The sequence below is a fragment of the Psittacula echo genome (assembly GCF_963264785.1).
Source record: "Psittacula echo genome assembly, chromosome: 5".
In the NCBI taxonomy this organism is placed as follows: domain Eukaryota; kingdom Metazoa; phylum Chordata; class Aves; order Psittaciformes; family Psittacidae; genus Psittacula; species Psittacula echo.
The window spans coordinates 52,545,488-52,565,334 of record NC_137739.1 but is presented as its reverse complement, the minus strand read 5'-3'; the positions used below and the strand labels follow the sequence as shown (position 1 = coordinate 52,565,334).

At 50.5% G+C, this 19,847-nt stretch overlaps 3 protein-coding genes across 3 annotated transcripts in view; 2 read left to right on the top strand and 1 right to left on the bottom strand.

The window, feature by feature from the left end:
• The window catches only part of LTBP2 (latent transforming growth factor beta binding protein 2), a gene marked incomplete at its 5' end in the record, with an annotated part of 71,951 nt that extends 71,622 nt beyond the window's left edge, over nucleotides 1-329 (top strand). The window contains one exon of the mRNA XM_080620000.1: nucleotides 114-329. Within this exon, the coding sequence (XP_080476126.1) occupies nucleotides 114-280 (167 nt within the window). The 3' untranslated portion in view covers nucleotides 281-329. The remainder of the gene's footprint in view (nucleotides 1-113) is intronic.
• Nucleotides 330-1,697: 1,368 nt separating this feature from the next.
• On the bottom strand, nucleotides 1,698-3,840 carry NPC2 (NPC intracellular cholesterol transporter 2). The gene is made up of 4 exons (XM_080619076.1): nucleotides 3,681-3,840; nucleotides 3,493-3,600; nucleotides 3,072-3,244; nucleotides 1,698-2,452 (listed from the first exon to the last, which is right to left on the bottom strand). The coding sequence occupies exons 1-4, from the start codon at nucleotides 3,763-3,765 to the stop codon at nucleotides 2,366-2,368; spliced, it is 453 nt and encodes a 150-aa protein (XP_080475202.1). The 5' UTR covers nucleotides 3,766-3,840; the 3' UTR covers nucleotides 1,698-2,365.
• Nucleotides 3,841-7,800: 3,960 nt separating this feature from the next.
• Nucleotides 7,801-9,051, top strand: ISCA2 (iron-sulfur cluster assembly 2). The gene is made up of 4 exons (XM_080619208.1): nucleotides 7,801-7,881; nucleotides 8,055-8,223; nucleotides 8,364-8,479; nucleotides 8,671-9,051. The coding sequence occupies exons 1-4, from the start codon at nucleotides 7,823-7,825 to the stop codon at nucleotides 8,843-8,845; spliced, it is 519 nt and encodes a 172-aa protein (XP_080475334.1). The 5' UTR covers nucleotides 7,801-7,822; the 3' UTR covers nucleotides 8,846-9,051.
• The last annotated feature ends 10,796 nt before the right edge of the window (nucleotides 9,052-19,847 follow it).

The window sequence follows — 19,847 nt, the reverse complement described above, 5'->3', positions numbered from 1 at the left end:
ATCCTGGAGGTGCAGCGGGGGGGTATGGGGCACCTGTGGGGTGGCAGGGGCACAAGGAGGTGGCTGTGAATGCTCGCTGTGCCACCGGCTCACCCCTGTCCTTCTCCTTGCAGACATCAACGAGTGCGAGGAGGTGGGCGGCCCTGAGCCCCTCTGCCAGGGCGGCACCTGCGAGAACACGGAGGGCTCTTACCGCTGCCACTGCTTGCCAGGCTACGTAGCCCTGGCCCAGCCCCACCACTGCGTGCCCCAGACAGCCCAGAGCCCAGCAGCAGCGTAGCTCTAGGGGAGCAGGGGTGAGGATGCTCCCCTCCTGCGTACGGCTCTGGCACCCGGGAGCACGGAGAAGGGCCCCCCAAAGCTGCGGGTGCTTCAAGGCGCTTTGCTCCTTCCCCTCCAAAGTGCACAACTTCTCCACCACCTTCTCTCTGCAGGTGAGGGCTGAGCTCCCAGCCTCTGCACCCCCTGCACCCTGCCAGCCCCTGCTCCTGCTGCAGCGGGGCCCACCCCGGCTCCCAGCGTCCATCGCATCACCCCATGCCGTTGAAGCTCACGGGACACCTTCCCCTGCCACACAGCCCCAGCCTCCCCACTTCACCCTGCAAGAACTGGGGTTCATCTCCCTGCTGCTGCTGCACTGACCTAGCGACACACCTCACCCACACCGTGGGTGCTGGCCCTGCTCCTCGTGAGGCGTCCAGCCCTCTGGCCAGAGCTTTGAGAGGGGGTGACCCCAGCTTTCTAAAACTGCTGCCTAACCCTGGGGTGTGGGGAGAGGCCAGAGGGGCCCAAGGGCCAGCTCTCACTGTGGCCAGCCCAGGCATAGCCCTTAGCTGGGCACATCCGCCCTGTGCCCTGCGCTGCTGGGCAGGGGGACAGGCGCAGCTTCCTTTGTGTAAAGTTGTTGGTGACTCTTTTTTGTTGTTTTTTTTTTGTTGTTTTTTAACCGAGTCTGCTGGAAACTTCTCTCATGTTGTTAAATAAAACATTTATTTTGGGCCCCTGTGGCTCAGGACACTGGGGCTGGTCAGAACTATGCTTGCCTTGCCTCTGCCAAGGGGGTACTGGATCCACATCTTCCCTGTGGGTCCAGCCCAGCAAGGCCACCACACTCTCGTAAGCCAACTCTTATCTGTCTCATGCTGGCACCCAGCCTCCTCCTGAGACAGAGCAGAGACTCTTGCCAGGCCAAATTCTTGCTTATCTTTCAAGCCTAGTGCCAGCAGCAAGAGCCAACTCCATCCTCACAAGACAGCACAGCAGTTGTGGCTGCTCAGACCGTGCCTTGTTCACACACAAGGGGGCTGGCATTTAAGAACGAGAGGGTGTAGGTTTCTGCAGTTGGCACTTTTGAAAGCCTGTTGGTCCAGCCCCAGAGCCCTCACTAGAACAGCCTTTACCTGTGGTGCAGCAAGAAAGGCCATGACCTCTACCACCACCTCCTCAGGGAGCCCTTACACAGTTTCAGGGCAGCACAGGACCAGCAAGGCAGGAGCACAGCCAGGCATTGCCAAACGGACACTGGCAGCCAGCAACAGAGATGCCTGGCTGCTCACACATCACCCGTGCTCAGGTAACCATGCCACCCTCTCTATCCACACGTTCAGCTGAAAAGCAAGACCAGCACAACCCCAAATAGAAGATGCTCAGCCACTCTGCTGCTCTCCACTCACAGAAGACACAGAAGCAGATAATATCTAGCTTTTATTAAAAGGAAAGTTATAAAAAGAGGTTCAGGAGCTCCTAGCAGCTCCAAGTTAGTAGTAGTGCAAACCATTGATTAGAGAAAGAATCATCCCTGCAGAGACGCCAAAAGCCATTTGGCTTTGCATCCATAAAAAAGTGTTCCAGCTGCAGTCGTGCTGGCACAAGCAGGCCCAGGACACAGCAAGCTGCCAGCTCAGGGGAAGTCTCCTCTCCTTCAGCTGCATGAATGGCAAACACAGGTCCCAGGGGCATCCCAGTCGTGACGGAGCAGAAGCACAGGAGGGTGGATGTAGCTGGCATTCTAGAAGAGGCACTGAAGGGTTACCAGGTAGCAGCTCAGATACTAGCCAGGTTCATCACAGACAAATTCCTCTGAGAGGACACACAGCTCCAATTCAAAACAACTAATGTGCCTCCACAGAGCAGCTGGAGAATGAGGCTCAGTCGCTCCTGCAGCAGGCACTCCTCCCCCTTGAGCTGCTGTGAGAACACTCAGGGGACTCTAAAGCGGGTAAGAGCCCTCTGCCCATGGCTGACCTTGCAGGAACATGGTACTGGCTGCTCAGAGGCTGCAGAGCTCTGAAGGAAGCAGTAAGAAATACTTATTATGTAAAAGAATTTGGCCTGTGTTGTCTTCTGGTTTTCCCCTCCCCAAGCCCTAGCTGGTGATCTCCACTGGTATCTTCCAGCAGAACAACATCTGGTCTTGGTCATCCACCAGCTCCCACTTCACAATCAGTTTAATCTGAAAGCGAGAGAAGAGCAGAGGGAAATGAGAGTGTTCAGGAACCACAAGGCAAGGACATCGGGAGGAGAGTTCTCACTTCTGTGGAGCAAAGAGGTTCTGGGAGCTCTACACAGAGAGGACAGAGGTAGGGTATTGCCCCTGCTGCAGTAGGTGGGCCACGCTCCTGCAGCAACTCCTGGAACATCTTATATGGATGGAGGGTTCAGCTGTGTGACACAGATGTTGACACAACTGCACTCAGATCCTCACTCTCTGAGTGAGCAGAGTGGAAACACCCTGCAGCCTCCCAGCTGAACTGCACCCTGGAGCCGAGCACCCCCAGTTTGGGAGGATTTGGCTGAATGCAGCAAGCTCTGCAGGGAGGCACAGTACAGGAGGATACTTGGGCAGCTGAAGCTACTTCTTAACAGCTGAAGGCTTCCTCTGCTGGGTCTGTCCCAAAGTGGGAACTTGAAACAAAAGTCATGCTCACAGCAGAAGTCCAAACATGGTCTAAGCAGTCTTCTAACCCCTTCCCTACCACCACACGACAAGGTGTCCTTCCTTCAAGGCAAGTGGAGGGACTGCCCCAGGAAGGGTAGTATCTGAGGAGCAGACCAGCTGCCTGCTTACTTACACTGGGGTACTCGCTCTTCACAGGGAGTTTATTCAGGTAGCTGTAGGAACGGCCCTTCTGAATCGGGCACTGGATCCCCGACTTGCATCCATCAGGCTCAGGAATGGGAAAGGGGATGTCCACGTGCAGCATCTCACCATACACCCTTGCTTTGCTGCCCTGGCTCTCAATCTCTGCAGAACACGGAGAAGTGTGAGCACAACATCAGGGCAAGGAACACATTTCTACCTTACACCCTTCCCTCCATGTACCCTAGAGGCTGCAAGAACACAGCTAAGGGACGCTCTTCGTCACCGGCCACTTCTTCCCATTCAGACCCCTTTCCAACCACCCTTCCCCACTCCCCTCCACGCAGTGGGACCGAGGTAACCTCCCCCCGCGCAGCCCACCCCGGCACCCCAGCTGGGGCGCCGATGCTCACTGCTGGCGAAGGTCACGTTGATGCTGTAGGACGTTCCCTTGTGGAGCAGGCACGGTTGCGTAGGGCACGGACTCACGTTCACCTCCTGGATGCTGCCGTCTATGGAACCTGCAAGGAACAGCCGCGTTTACCGGGCCTTCTCTGCCTGCTGACCCCTCCGCCACCCGCCGCTGCCCGCAGAAACTCACCGCAGTCGACGAAACGGAGGGGCTCGGCCAGGGCGGTGGCGGCGGCGCCCAGCGCCAGGAGCAGGACGAGCGGGGACAGCACCATGGTGGCGGCAGCGGCAGTGGAACGACGGTGTCGGCAGCTCCGCTGCGGTGTCACATGAGCGCGGCGGCCCCGCCCAGCGGTCAGCTGGGGTGCGCCCCGCCCCGGTGCACGTCCCCCGCTCCGTGCCCCCAGGGGCCGCCTGGGGTAGCCTGGCAAAGGGCGGCGGGCCCGGGATGCAGCGCTGCGACAGACCGACCCCCTGCTGCGGCAGACAGGCAGCGCCCAAGGGCAGCAGCTGAAGGACGCGCTCAGGTACAGCCCCGCTGATGGGCTGGGAGACTCCTTCTAGGAAGCCAGCGTAGTAGTCTTACTCGTTACTTGCTCCATACCTCGTGATCAGCATGTCAAAAGCTGAGTAACCCGAGTGCCAAGAGTGACATGTGCTCAGTAATTGGTGGTGGTTGCTGCTCATACAAGTTAGTCCCGCTTCTCAAACTTGTGAAATGCCAGAGACCACCAGCTTTGTGCTGTGGGTGCTGGGGCAAGCCAGAGGACGATTAAGACACTTCAGAAAGCTTTCGACCCAAGCTAAAGTTTACAGCTTTTCACCAGTTTCACATGTTAGCAGCGTTACTCGTAACAGGGTCATGCCAGGGACACAACAGAAGAAGCACGAGTGCTGATTTGGTAGGGACACGGCAGAGCTGACACAGCTTCCCCGCTGCAGCTCTCTGTCCCAGCCCAGTGTGTGCACACTCACCTCAGCTGCACTGCCAAGTGACTCAGGGGCGAAACCCCCACGCTTTGCTCGGGCTCTATGACATGGGTGTCATATCAGAAACCCCAGAGGTGTTGGCAGGAGTGAGCTGGGCTTGCTCTTGTGCCTCTCTGTTGAGCAGATTAGCTCTTCAGGAGGGATCCTTTCCTTCAGAAGGAGGAGTAGATTTTTGGGGGTTATTTTCTTATTTTTTTCTGAGTAAGCTTTTGGTTTGCAGAGGCCTCAGGCAAGCAGACCAGAGTGCTTACAGCAGCCCTATTAAACCAAAAATCAACCGAAGACTCTACTAAGACCAAGCCCTTTATTTAAGCCTACCCAGCACTCTTCATAACTGGCTCAGATAAAGGCTTTTCCTTGCATGCAGGAACTCATGGCCTTAGAACATCTTTCCTTCTCCCCATCCTTCAAGTCTTACAGCTGGTAAACAAAGCCGCCTATCTGACTGCTGGGAACAGGATCACAGTCAGTTCAGAGCAACACCATAAACTCCTGTTACACATGCATAGGATAAGCAGTGTCACACTCAGGAGCAAATTCCACAATGCATTAAATCGGGATGCCTCCCTGTGAAATGGCTCACCACATTATCTTTGCTTTGCAGACACTTCTGCACAGTGGCAGTGGCTGCATAAATACAAGTCTACAAGAACTAAAAATCATTGAAACTAGGATCAGAATTAACACATCTATTCCTCCCAGACCTGGATTAATAAGAATAAACTAGTAAGTTTGTAAAACTAAAGCCAAGGCCTTTACATAAGAAAGAAGCAGAAACCTTCTGCCCAAGGTTTTTAGGTGGTATCACACATTAAGAGTTTTGCAATAACAGCACTAAAGCCTGGGTTCCTCAGGGCAGCATAAGCATCACAGACCAAACAGACCTTGATTTTAGGCACATGCCCCTTTTGACATCTGATATAAGATGCGGGCCTCCGGGTCACCTTGGAGCCCAGCATTTCACCAAATTACTCAATTCAGCTGCAGACAGGGCTCTTCCCAGATTAACAACTTCACAGCAAGCTTGCGCTGAAGTGTAGAAACACCAGGAGAAAAGACTAAGCAAGCCAACAGATAAATTCTTTCCAGCAAGACTGATACTTGAGTTCTTCATTTCAGTAATCTAAACACCTCTATTACGTGACGAAAATGTCTAAGGTTCCGCTTCATGAGCTAGCTACACCCGATGAATCCAAATCCCTCTGACAGCATTGCACTTGTAGCTTGGTAAACAGATGGGCTTGCAGGCACTACAGCAGCAGTGAATACAGAAGTCAGGTTCTCAAGAAAATCCACATACAGAGACTAATTAATTTTACTGTTCTCTCAGCCAGAACGTACTCCTTTTGCTGCAGGTCATCAGAATTCACATTGAAATGCATCACAAGCCGCTCTCGCATTCAACACCACACCAGAGGTTTTATTATCACCCGTTTCTGAAGCGCTGAAACAAGCTCAGTTTTCCACCAAAACAGATACAAGATGATTTAAGCATACACATTGCAGAGGAGAATAGCACAAAATATCTCGAGAATTCAACTCACAGCAAATCTCTTCAACACAGTGCGCTTGAGGAGAGCTAAAGTAACTCCCCAAACCCAGATACCACAGACCAGAATAAGAAGGGGAAAACAAAACACAGCCAAACCTAAAGACAGATTACATCAAGCTATCGGGAACAAGGTGACCAGCAAAATCACAGCCCAGGAAGGAAGAAAACCTGGAGTGCCACTCTAGGTGGGAGAAAAACAACCATACCACAAAGCTGACAGGAGGAAAACAACAGTAAGTAATAAGAGGTGCAAAGGCATAGCTGTTCTCCTTAGTTACTCCCGCTCCTCCTAGCCACTCAGAAAATTAGCCCCAGCATCTGAGTCACTCCTCGGCATACTGGATTATTAATTAGATTAAATTAACTGAGGCCAACTGGCCTCTTTCTCATTCTTTCAGTCTGTGGTAACCATTTGAGCAATATCCCAAGTGCCTTGAAACTACCTGTCACATAACACTGGTAAAAATGAAGGCATTTTAGCTGGTATCACACACTAGAAAGTAGGATTATCTATTTTTTTGGGCTATACCTATTCTCCAGAAGGTGCGTGGAGTGAATGGAGTCACAACATGCACAAATGCAGTGGGATTGGTCTAATACACTCTGCGGGAGAAAGAAGGAAAGCCAGTATGATATGGAAAGCAGGCGCACTTTCCTGCTCTGCTTTTGGGGTGCCACATTGATAATAACCAGAGAAACACCCCAATATGCTTTCTTAAAACATGAAGCGTTCCAATATGCCTGATGAGGCTTCATCAACCATTGCAGGTACTTGCATTAATACCATCCCCCTTGGACCCTGCCTGTTAACACTTTCCCGGCTTTATACTGATGTCGTTGGAATTGAACCAAGAACAGGCAAAAGTAAGCAGGTCAAAGCAGGTTGTATTTACATGCTCAGGGTGGGACAAGTAAGCAAAAGCTTATGGTTGCCGAAGCATTGGCTTGCTTGGAGCAGGACAGTGAGAAAGCAAACCGTCGCTGGGTCCTGAGGTCCCCTGGCGCTAAGTCACCCCCTCCTGCTGGGATGACTGGTTTTCCTCCGCATCCCACGGTGTGACTCTCCACAGGCCTGGCCCGGGTTGAGGAACAGGATTCCTCCCCCAGAACCACATGAGGAAGAAAGAGATAAAGACTCTTTTAACTGCGATTGCACCTGTGAGCGACCAGGCAGACTGCTGTCACGTGTCAGATCATTCCACCCGATAAAGGAGAGCAAGGCAGGAGAGCCAGGATCAACGGAATCCACTACAGCCCTTCTGCCCAGGCCTCGTGTTTGCTCCTCAGCTTGCCTAACTCTTCCACCTTCATCCCTCTTGAGGCCTCTGGGTTCTGCTTGGGATAAACAGCCCTTACAGCTGATTCCAGGGCAAACACGCAGTATGTAGAGTGCTGTGCTATTTACTTTATTACTATTTATTTTTGTACTGCTGTTTTATTTCCCTCCGTGAGCACTGCTGCTTGTGCGAACAAACACCTCCAAGGACAAACAGCAGCTTCGTGCCTTTGTACACAGCTTCATCGGTTTTGGGGACTTTGGGGCTTTGCCGAGCCAGTAGCCGACCTCTGTCCGCGGCGGGACGCTGCCGGGCCGGGCCGGGTCGGGTCGGGTCGGGCCGGGTGGGTCCGCACGGTGAAGTGGGCCCGGTGAGGCGGGCAGCGCGTTGCCTAGCAACCCCCTCCGGCTCACCACTTCCGCTTCGGCGGGCGCCGTTCCCCGCCGGAAGCAGGGGCGGTGGCAGCCAATGGGAGGGCGGGGGCGGGGTGCAGGGGCGGGCACAGGGGGCAGAATGGCGGCGCAGGGGGCTCTGAGGCGCTGGTGGATGTTGGCTCTGGGCGGCAGGATGAGGTACCGCTCTGTAGCGGCCGTGGGTCCGCTCGGTACCCTCGGCGGACGCCCGGTGTTTCCGGTGTGCGACAGCGGGGCCGACTGTGGGCATGGGGACTTGGCACTCCCCCATCCCTGGCCGTGTGGCAGGCGCCCTTCTGAGGCTTCCCTTTCCTCTCTTCTCCCTGAGGCAGCTGGTGTCCCGCTCCACTGTGCCGAGGACGAGCGCTGCCGAAGCCCCCGGTGGGCCCTGCCTGTGCAGTTGGCCACGCCCTGCGGTGGGCATCGTCCTTCTCCCAGCCAGGCCCGACAGAGAGTGAGCCCAGCGAGGGACAGATCTTTCTCAGCGAGAGCTGTGTGAAGGTAGGGACCACGGAAAGCAGCTCGGGTTACTCTGGAAGGGGTTTCCGAACTGTCTGCTCTGTCAGAGGCACGTAGGGGAGGCACCTGAGTGTTCCCTAGTTTGTCAGCAGATCTTTTAATTCTTGTCCTTTTATTTGCAGAGGCTGTTGGAGATCACAGAAGGCTCAGAGTTTCTCAGGCTGCAGGTTGAAGGAGGTGGTTGTTCTGGATTTCAGTACAAGTTTTCCTTGGACACAGTTATCAATCCTGATGACAGGCAAGAGCAAAGGGGTGTAGTGGTGGGCAGGCATGACTGTTCTTCCCAAAGGTGACAAGAATGGTGTGCATGACATGGATGGTATCTTGTGTTGAAGGGAAGAAAACTGTGAGATAAAGAAAGTGTTCAGGCTGCGCTGCTCTGTTGGATCTGCAGCACAGCTAATGGTTAAATATGCTGCTTTTCTGCAGGGTATTTGAACAAGGTGGTGCCCGCGTGGTTGTGGATGTGGACAGCCTGGCCTTTGTGAAGGGTTCCATGGTGGACTTCAGCCAGGAGCTGATTCGCAGCTCCTTCCAGGTGGTGAGCAACCCCCAGGCAGAGAAGGGTTGCTCATGTGGGACTTCCTTCTCTGTGAAATTCTGACCAGAGTTTCCATGGACGGACACAATCTGCAGACACTTCCTGGCAGTCTTCAGAGGTTTTTTGCTCGTTCTTTTCGCAGCTGCTCGCTCTCATCTCCCTTACCCTGTAACACAGCTGTTACACATGACTCCAGCTGTGTGTGTCTGCATTCAGCCTGTCTCCAAGACCTGTTGGTCTTTCCTTCAGAAACATGAAGTAGCCCTGAGCATCCACATGGGAGCATTTTCAGCACTTTCTGAGCCACCATCCAAGTGCTGACTTGCCTACCCTGTCCTTAACATGGAACCACTGCACTGCTTATCTCTGCAAGGGATGGCTATATATATATGTGTGTGTGTGTGTGTCTACTGAAAGTTCTTACTAAAGAAATTCTTTGAGGGCAATGGGTATTGCTTGTACATTCCCATGTGTTGAGAATCTGGATTCTTTCAGGGTACTCTTGCTTATCTGTTGTCTTCCAGCCAAATGGGGCTCAGAGTTTCTCTCCCTGTATACTGCCCAGTGTTGCCAGCTCTCCAGTCCCCAACAGTGGGCTTTTCCAGATACTTTGCTGCTCTCTTACCCAGCAGGCTTCTCTCAATCCCAGGAAGCTACAGTGTTTTTGATGTCAGTCCTTGGGATGAAAGCTTTTACTTACTCAGAGTAAGCAAAGCTAAAAAGTGGAGGTAGGAAGAATTAACGTCTTACTAATTTTATATAAAAAAAACTTTTATGTATTTTTATATATATATATAAAAATATGTGTGTATATATGTATAAAACCCCCAAAACACAGCCCTCCATCCCCCAATCCCCCACTGCTATTTTAGGCTGTTCCTAAACCTGACTTGGAAATTGAGGTCACACAGAATCTTTGGTTTCAACACAAGATGTGTCTGGTGCCTTCCCTTGTCAGCAGGAAGGGAAGTTCAGGTGACCCAGGCAGAGGAGAATCTGGAGTACTACTTAGTGGTACTCAAGTCCTTTTGACTTAGTTGTCTGGGAATCTTTGCTTCATCGTTTAATCTCTGTCTAACTTGTGCCTGGTTTGATGAAAGAATAAAATAGCTCCTTTCTTTTCTGAAACTGCCATGGAGTGGGTAATCTAGAAGTTTCCAGGATAACATCCTTTTGATTAGTTGTTTTCTGTAGATTTTTATCTGCCACTAGATGTCTTTTAAATTGGAATGATTCACCTGCTTCTGGGTGAGAGATGGGGAAGCTATTTTTTTCACATTTCTTGTGTTTTATCTGATCATAACCAAATTGTCTAAGACTCGAGTCTGTCATGTGAGTGTGGGAACACTTCATGACTTTGGTCTCAAGGAAACTGCTTATGGGAAACAACGAGATTTTTAAGACTCTCTGCCACAGGCATTTTTGTTGTTAAGCTTCCAAAACACCTTTCTCAACTAATCAGCAGCGCCTATGTACAGTGCTGATTTGCCTGTTGATTTTTAGTGATCAGAGAGTTCAGCCAGCTAGTTTCAGTTTCATCTGTAGATGTTACGGGAGTTCATATATGATCTGCTCTGGCTTCATCCCATGAGGAATGTGGATGAGATTTCGAGCAGCAGCTCCTTTGATTTAGCCCTTTCCATTTCCTGCAGTCAGCAAGATCTACCTTGTTATGTTGCTGTCAGAGGGGGCTGGATATAGTTCTGTCCTATTTTGTAAAAGGGAGTAAAAGGATGTGATTAAAAAACTTCTCTAACCACTTGCAGGATGTTTTGGGCAGAACTGCCTTTGAGAAGTGTACGACCTAAAAGCTTGTGTGTGTAGAAGACATTAAATAAACTCAATTTCTTTCAACTGGGATAACTGAGCAATTAAATTTGGCAGGAGGAATTGCTGTCTGAAACGGGAAGTTTAGATCCATTCTTGATCCATTTCACACAGTCTGACCTTAGGCAAGTGTATTTTGGGTTCTTTTAAAGAAAATAAAAGTGCATCAGTAACGCTGGGAAAGTAGCAAACCAGCAGCTATCAAGGTTTCTTTCCCCTAAACTAAAGCCTGCCTTCAGCCCCTGTAAGCATGCAGCCTGCATCTTGGATTACTGTTCTTACCAAATGAAAATCTGCCATGTGTGTTCAACCTAGTTGTGTTCCACCTCCATTCACTTACTCTACGCTGATGAAGTAAATCAGGCAAGTTCTGTTCATGCCTAGAGTCACCTCTTTCAGAGAATCTGCCTCTCCCTCCCAGGGACTATACGGAGGTTGAGGCTTTGGGTCCCAACTGCTGCCACCGGCAGTGTTGCTGGGATTGGCCGGCAAGCTTGCATGTGTGGCTTGCTCTGCCTGCAGTTCTGGCAGTACTGCTCTAACTGCACTAGGTGGACCCCTTACTCCTTGGGAGTTGCTGAACTGGGCATACACAGGCATTTCGACTTAACGTCTGGAGTGAGGTTGGATCTGCTCCATGCAGGACCTAGGCAAGAGCAAAAGTTTCTTTGCAGCTGCCTGTTTTGGAGACGGGAGCTGAGTTCATCTGGTCTCTAGATCAGAGAAACTGCTAGGAGCTGGAGAGGTTCTGGCTATACAACAGGTTTCTCTTGGCCTCCTAGTGCTACTTTATGGAAGCAGCTGTAATGTACTGGCTAGAGCTATTAGTCTTCCAGTTCCCAGTAGTGAATGGGTGCAGAGGGCTGTTTGTCACCTCCAGAGTCCTCCTGACTCTGTCAATACATGGAAGACTGAAAACTTGTGTCCATGTTAGGAAGTCAGCAAAGAGTGTCCTGTTAGCAGAGGGGGATGAAAGTGACCTTGGTGAATTTTTCCTGTGTATGCAGAAAATGCTAGATCTGGTTCCTGTGGAAGAAAAAAAACCCCAACCTGTCGAGATTTGTACACTGAAGGATGCAGTGATGGCACCACACTGTAGGCTGTGGGGCAAGACCAGTGGTTCCAAAAGAAGGATGCGGAGGATTAGACAGGGGATTTGGCCCTGCTTGGGCTATGAGGGACTGCCAAGCCATGCCTGTAAGGGGTCCATAGTGTGGGGATAGGTGGGAGCCCTTGTACTGAAAATCAGGAGTACAGAGCTGGAGGTGCTACCTTCTCTTTATGGCAGATGAGAAACTGCAGTGGAAAATCTTTTTCTGCTCGCACATGAAGGAGGATTCTCTCAGTTCACCCACCTGACAAGGAATGAATGATCAAGAAAGAGATATTTATGGAAACCTATGTTAGGATGAAACTTCAAGGGAAAAGGGCAAAATCATCAGTGGCACTGACAGGCGGGTAGAAGAAGATGGAATAGAAATCCTCACTTTGGTGAGGGCTTGTTAGAGCTCTGCAAGGACTTGTTAGCAGAGGACGAGCACATGTTCAGCCTGTGACTCTGGATCTATTCTTCAGGTCAGGTATCTACCATCGCCTGTGGGTCCCTCTTTTTTAGGCTTCAAGCCAAGCAGTGGTAGAGAAATCACAGATTTTGTCATGCTCCTTTTCCTGTATAGGGATATGTATGAGAATGCTGGGCTTGGAGGGCTTCTGTGTGGTATTACTTGCTATGGGAATTTTTTTAGGGGCACTTATTTTAGGGCAAGTGGCTCCTATAAGACCGAGGGCCAGACTAAGGTGGATATTAGGGGAACAAGTGTCCCTCTCACCACCAAGTTGCCACCTGCAAAATTTCATTAAGCTCAGTCCTTTCCCTTGTGAAATTGCATCTGTACAGAGCTGTTGGGTGAGTCAGTACAGCAGCTGGGGTGAGGAGCCATACCCCCCAAATGACACCCACTGAGGCTTCTGCTTCCCCACGCAGTAGTGCATTTCCTGCTGCTGTGGGGCTTGCCTGAATCTATCAGCTGGGGGAGGAATCACTGAGTGGTGGAGGAGGCAATAACAGTAAGGCAGAAGTGCATTAAAGAAAGCCTCTCTTGTCTGTGTCCCATGCTGTGAAGGCAAATGCTTTTGTATCAAAAATGTCTTCAGCCTTGTAAGAGTTTTGAACATCCACTGGCAGCTGGAAGTAAAAAGCTAGAATTATATAAACACCACTATTCACACTGTTAGGCAGGACTGGCCAGAGGTGTTAACTGAATTCATAGCAAGCATGCTGTATTTCCAGGATGAGCTACTACAACATGTGCTGGAGGACCAAGCTGCACAGTCCTCACTAACAAACACAGTAGTCTGGTTCATTAGCAGAGAGCGTGATAGCATGTGCACCATTCTGATTCTTCATTCTCTTTGCCTGTTTTCATACACACCAGTAAAGCTCTCACCCAGCATTCACAATACTTCTCTGGAATGGGCTGTAGCTGCTGGAGAAGTTGGCAGTAGAGAAAAGGATAACCTTGTGTAATGGTGTGTTTGATACAACTCTCAGCCAGCCTGGAAATAGATCCCTGATTCAAGGAGATCAAGCATTGGCAAGAACAAGCTGCAGCCACCTGTATTGTATCAAACTCTTACATTTGGGTATTGCTTTTCTGTTTTTAAGGAGATGAATCCTTGAACCAAGCACTGTTAAGGATTAGGTATAGGATTAATGGTGCAGTTTGGATCTTGCTGGGTTCTGAGAAATATGTTTGCTCTGCATGGTTCCCAGGATTAGGCTGCAGCTGGCTTTGATCTGTGCAGATACCTGTCCAGGAAACAGCTTGATAGATCACGGACTTGGGGTGGGTTTAGTATCCAGCTGTGGACAGAAATGCCATGGTGAGGCAGCTGAAACTGTTCATGACAGCAAGATGGGCCATTACTCCAAGGCTGTGATTCTCCGCCCTGTGGGGAGCAGCTTGTGCGCAGAGCTTCCTGCCTCTGGCCTTCCCAGCACTTGTATGGTCTTGGTATTTCCTGCTTGAGCAGTAAGAGTTTATGGCCCTAGTCTTTGCAGTTGATTAGAGCCCAAGTTTGTGCCCCTGTTTTAATCAATGCTCGTTTACCTTTGGCATCCTTCAGAGGAGCAGAATGGTATGTCTTTCAGTTACCATGGAAACAGTGAGACTAAATGCACATTTCCATGGCAACCTGCCATTATCTTCAGCTCTATCTGTGGGTCTCATTTTCTGACCATGGGGGTGGGGTGGTGAAAATGGAACTTCATCTCGTAAAAAAATAAAATAAAAACCCATGAAAAGAAAGATGCCACCACTACCACAGCCATCACCACTCCTTTTCTTCCTCTGGCTTAGGCCTGGGGCTCAGAGAGGCCTGTGACTACTGCCACCATCCCATGCACTGGGCCTCCGAGGTATTGTCTTCAGCATCTTCTCTCCTTCATCCTTCTAAAAATAGAGATGTTCAGAACAATTTGATGACAATGTTCTAGCATTGCTCTGAGCTCTTTGTTTCCTCAACTAATGCTCCCAGAAAAGGTCCTTGAAGTTAATTGAACTTTCTAATGGGTTCCAAAGGTCATTGTGTCTCAACTCCTTTTGGTTCGAAGGGCCAATGGTTAATTATGGGGTCTAAGGCTTTAAGGAGAGGCCTTTGTCTGCTGGGACTGGAGGCACCAGAGCACATCCTTAACATCAGGAACAAAGCACCTTCTTGAAAGGGAGGCAGTGTGGACAGCTCCAGGAGGTCATCAGAGAGTTAGGGATCAAAGGTGATGCTTCTCTGTTTTGTGTGTGACTCGGGGGATGCAGGGCACAGAAACCAGGTGTTTGCTGTATTGATGATAGGTCTGCAGCCCCACAACCAGAAGTGCTCTCAGCCACTGCTAACATCTGTGCCTCCCCCAGCCACTGAGTGAAAAAAAGGACAGAATCTGCTGTACTTTGAGCAATTACACACAGCTGTTCCTTGAGCCTGTGTTCATTCTTCTTGTTCTAGCTGGCTTGACCTTTAGCTAATTCCTCTTATTCACAGTCTAATCTTGGTTACTGAGGGAAGAAAAACTTGTGTCTTGCACTGTTCTAGCCTGATGTAATAGAGTCATCCATGGAGAGGATGTGGTAGAGCTCTCCTTCCATATCTGTCCCACTATCCTTTCATAGGTGCTGAAGCAGAGGATGATGAAGTTCTGTCCACTCAGCAGTTATCATGGAGGCAAATGTTGCCTTCAGAACATGTCACAGGTGAGGCAGTTGCTGCTCAAGCACAACTCTTTTTCGTTGCTGTAGTCTACCACAGTGCTGATCGTACATGGTAGCTGTCACAGCCTGGGTTCATGTTGTCTCATCAAGAGGAGAACAAAGACCAAGGAGCCCTGTACATTGCTGAACTTGAAAGATGTAACCCTGGAAGAATTACAGACTGGTCACACTGCCAATGTTTGGTTGGGAGCTACTGCTTAGAAGACACTGAGAATGACCTCTGAGATGTGGGGACTTCCCTCTTGAGCTGAGGTCCTGAGCACTGGGACAAACTCTGCATGGTTTGCATGGCCAGAAATTGGCTGGAGGATGTGCTGCTGGTACTGGAACAGGCTGTCTTGACTCATGAGGTGCAGAGGGTATGGAGGAAGGTTTGCTGTACATGCTCCATGTGCAAAGTGGTGGCTACCTTCCAGCTGCTGTGGTGAGCTGAGCAGCTGCACAGCAGCCTGAGGCCAGCGACAGCCTGCAACAGATTGTTGAGCAGCAGACTGCTGTGGGCTGGCAGGCTTGTGCCGTGGGCTAGAATCATAAGAAAGGTTGCCTGCGAGCTCAGTTGTACCCTGCTACTGGGGCTTGCAGAGCTGCACAGCTGGGGTGGCTTTAGGCTCTTCCCCTCGTATCCATATCAGCAAGTGGGCATTGACCGAGGGAATGAGACAGCCCCTCATTCAGGTTCTCCTTGGCCACAGAGTCAGTTCTCCTGGCCAGCATCCTGTGCTGTGCCTAGGCGAGGGTGGCCATGCTCTGGCCCAGGCTGCGTGGCAGGCTTCCCTTTGCTCCCTCACTACCCATGCATGCCTGACATGAACTTCAGACCTGGAACATTCATGTTAAATATAGAAACTTTTCAGAGAAGATCTAGTAGCATTTGGAAAAGGGAATTCATCAGCTGCCTTTAGTGATAAAGGCAGAAATAATGGGGCAATGCTATTGTTAGCAGAACTTTATTTAACAGCGCCTTCAAAAGCTTAGTGTGGAGCAGGAAGGCAGTGGGACTGCATAGCAGATCCCTTGGCCACTTAATAAAATGCTTCCCCCAGCTGTCACTGTCCTATGTTCCCAGATAACAGGCACAGGCCAGAAATAGGACTGCCGTGGTGAAAGAAGTTACTTAATCCTCTTCAAGCTAAGCAAAAATTTATCAGTGAAGAGCCAATTCACATGGCAGAGCTGAACTACATGGGAGAAAATTGTGTCTGCAAATCAAATAGAGCTCCAGCACTGTGAGAGGGTGAAGACAAAGCAGGCTGGTATGGGAGAAGGGGGAATAGCCCAAAGAGATGCTCAGAGGTACAAGGCAACAGGAGGTATTTACTGAGCCTCCCCCAGCTCTGCTGCAGAATCACACGTTTGTGGGCAGATGAGGTTATCAGAAGGTGGGAGGGCACTCACAGCTCTCCAATTATCATAAGAGGCAAAAGAAGCTGGTGAGACCTGGGAGCTTCTGAGAAGACAAGGACTGGTGAAGAGATGGTGTGTAGTTAGTGTAAAAAAACCCCAAATAGGATGGAGGAACAAAGAGTAGGCAGCTAGACCAAGGGGATGCAGGAGCTGAGCAGAGTACATACCTGTGCCCTCTGGGCAGCTGTCCCCCTGAGATACAGCCATGGGGATGCCAGATCCTTGGCACTGACCCACTCTGCTTTGCCTGGCTGAACTTTGGATGGTGACAGCCTGTGGGGACAGAGCCTCAGCAAATGGAAAGGGACGAAGGTTCAGAGATGAAAACCAGACTGGCCAATGGACTGGAAAATTGCCTGCTTTTCAAGAACTGGGCCCCGCTGGCCTGGAGAAAAGGCAGCAGATCCGAAAAGCAAGGGTGCACAGAGAGCCTTGGTCAATGTGTTACATGCTTAGGAGCATGGGCTATTTCTCCAAATGAGTAAAGGCTCCTGCTGTAAGGAATTGAGTAACAGACTTCTGCTGCTTGAGGATGCCCTCTTCTATAATATGCTGGGTGTTGCAGGTTGATGTCCTCTCAATCCTTGCTGGATATGATAATTTTACAGGACAGATGAGACCACTAGAAGCGTCAGACTGGGAGGGCTTCCTAAAGACTGGGGCTTGGGAGAGATAGGGGAGGTCCTTGGCCCCCTGAGGCTGGTCCAAAGACAAAGTAGTTCAGCAGAAGGACAGCTTTTTGGGAGTTGTTTATCTCCAGGAAAAATTAGGGTATACCTTGGACAGCGGCCCAAAGACAGCGGACAAAGAGGTCTCAGTCGCTGAGCTCCTCACCTAATGCTCAGGTGCGAAGCACTTGCTACACATGATCCTGCAAGCTTCTTCTGGCCCAGGGGAACCTGATCACATCCTCCCAGGGATGATGATTTGTGTTGGTTTTGTATCTGTGCCCCCTTTGCCCTCTCCTCTCCTGCTCATGTTTTCCAGATGCATTTGATTTATACATACTCATTCCCTTCCTCACAGGAATGAGTTTTGGTGCGTGTCGGTGTGACAGAGAAAAATTGATAGAGCAGGCTGCAGAGCAAAGCAGCTGGGATCTTTCTTGGGAGAGCAGCAGTCGTTAATTATAGGAGTCTAACTAAATGCTGGCTGAGGCAAGAAGCATTTTCTAGATTTCCCTCCTTTCTTTTGTACCTCCCTGTGCAGGTTGTCACATCAGAACCAGGATTCAGGGGCAAGTCAAAACGACACCCACCTTTTTGAATAAAAATGGGATGCTAAGTGCTGGGGAGCAGCTCCCTTTCTGGCTTCCTCCTCTCCTAACCTGGTGCAAGAGGCACTGAGCCTCTCCCCAGTGGGGGCTGCAGATAACATTTGTCTGTCCCTTAAGCTTGCTCCTGCTTCTTCCTGGCCTCAGGCAGTGGTGAGTCAGCTGCTGCTTTACTAAAGCCTCTCAGGTCTGATCTGAGCACCAGCCTCCTCGCCCTGGCTCATCAGGTACCTCAGAATGGCAGGTTCTCCAGGGGTCCATTTTATTAGCAGAGTCACCACAGAAGTGGGTATTTTTGTCCCAAGCAGCTTCACGGGTGCATCACAGGCAGAGCCAGCAGCACTAGAAAGGATTTTGTATGAGTTCATCCCAGGGGAAGGAGAGTGGGGGAAGAGGGAGGAAACAACTTGAACGTCTTTAAAAACATAATACTCCCTATGTGTGTGCCTCTCTGATATGTTTCTGGCTGATGATCCCAGTACAGGCCCTGCTGTTGCCCTGTTTCAGGTTGCCTACACAGATATCTTCATCTTAACATCGCTGGCTTGCTCACAAACTTTGCTCATGTCACTTCATGAGCTGTAATACTGAGATAAGAGCGCTTGCCACAGCAGGAGCCTGCCTGCATTAACAACAAAGAGATACTAAGAGGAAAGAGGGCTACAAACATACCTAGGATAGATAACACTGATTTGGTCTCTCTGCAGAAGAAAGTTGTTACATGTTTTTCTTAAAGTTTTATGGGGCTGCCAGGAGATGTGTGTGCCTAGCCAAGGGAGGTACCTGTCATCAGAAGCTAATTTGGTGCCCCAGATGGATGCTCATGGCCTTTTGCTGGGGCTTGGGCAGGGGAAAAAAGGAAGGGGGGCACCAGCTTGCTAGTTAAGAGACTTTCTCTTTGCTGCCTTTCTGCTGCTCAGAGGGGGAGGCAGAACCCACTCCTGATGAGAGCCTTTTGCCTGTGCTGGGACCTCTCTTAAAAGCTGCTAAACATTAAAAAAAAAAAAAAAAAAATCTGTGAGCACTTTGATAGTCCTCACAAGAAAGTGAAGCAGAAGAGCCTTTGAGCTGTACATATAAGAAAAACCTCTGTACATCGCTGCAGGAAGAAAGGCTGGTGGAGCCAGAATCTGGCAACAGTCCCCAGCTGGCGAGGGACGTGCTTTTCTGCCATGATCTCCTGTCATGACTGATGCGGAGATGGAGAGAGGAAAAGTGCAGGATCCTCTGTAGGGAATAACTGCACCTCAAACCCTCTAGGGTGTCAATGGGATGGGGAGGGTGAGCCAGTGCTTGTCCTCTGCCTCCACGCAGGGCTTGGCCCTGGGCTCATGGTAGCAGAGGCATCCAGCCTTGCCACACTGCATCTCCTCCTGTGGGACCCCTATCAGCTGTGGGAGCCTCCCAGCCAGGCAGCATTCCCCTGCTCCTCATCCCCCAGGTTTCCATAGCAATAGGTGGTGTCAGCTATGCCAGGAAGCCACCACAGGGAAATGAAGGTTTCTCCCTGTCTGGGGCCAGCAGTGTGCTCACAGGAGAAAAGGAGTATTCTGATGCTTCTGATGAAGGCAGCAGCACCTGGCCGGCCCCAGTTCACCCCCAGCCAGGCCAGGGTGCGATGGGTGTGTGTAGCCTCCCGGAGCTCTGCAGGACAGGTTTTAGGGGACTGCATGCACCCAGAGCCAGCTCCACACAACCACTGCCCTGCCGGCAGCTACCAGTAACGAATGGATGCCACCCCTGATTTTGTGTCTACTGCCACAGCCTCTGTCCCTTCCATACCCCGGCCTTCTCCCTTGCCGCACTGTCAGTCAGTGAAGTCAGGAATTAATCTTTGGCTTTAATGGAAAGCATGCTGTGGGGGTCAGAGAGGCACAGGCAGCCTTGAAAGCAGCATTTTCATTCCTAGGATGGGGGAACGGGACACTGAAGTAAAAGCCCAGGGAGGGAGAGGGGGTCAGGCAATGGAGGGAAGTATGGCCATCCAAGGCAGTACCCCAGGAAGAAGAGAAGGAGGGTCCTGGAGGAGCTCCCTGTAACATCAGCACTAAGGGGAGAGTGGATTTCATCATCTGCTAACCATCCCCACCCTCCCCATACAGACAGGAGGAAAGGGAAGACCTGCCCATTTGAACCAAATAAAAAACTTGTGGGGATTTTCAGAAAGTAAAATAATGCCAATTCAAACTCCAAACATTTCATGTTATTTAGCATTTGTTAAAAGAAATCTTGGAAGATAGGTCAGCTTTGAGCTGGAACTGTCATATTGAAAAAAACCCAAGCTACTTCATTTAGA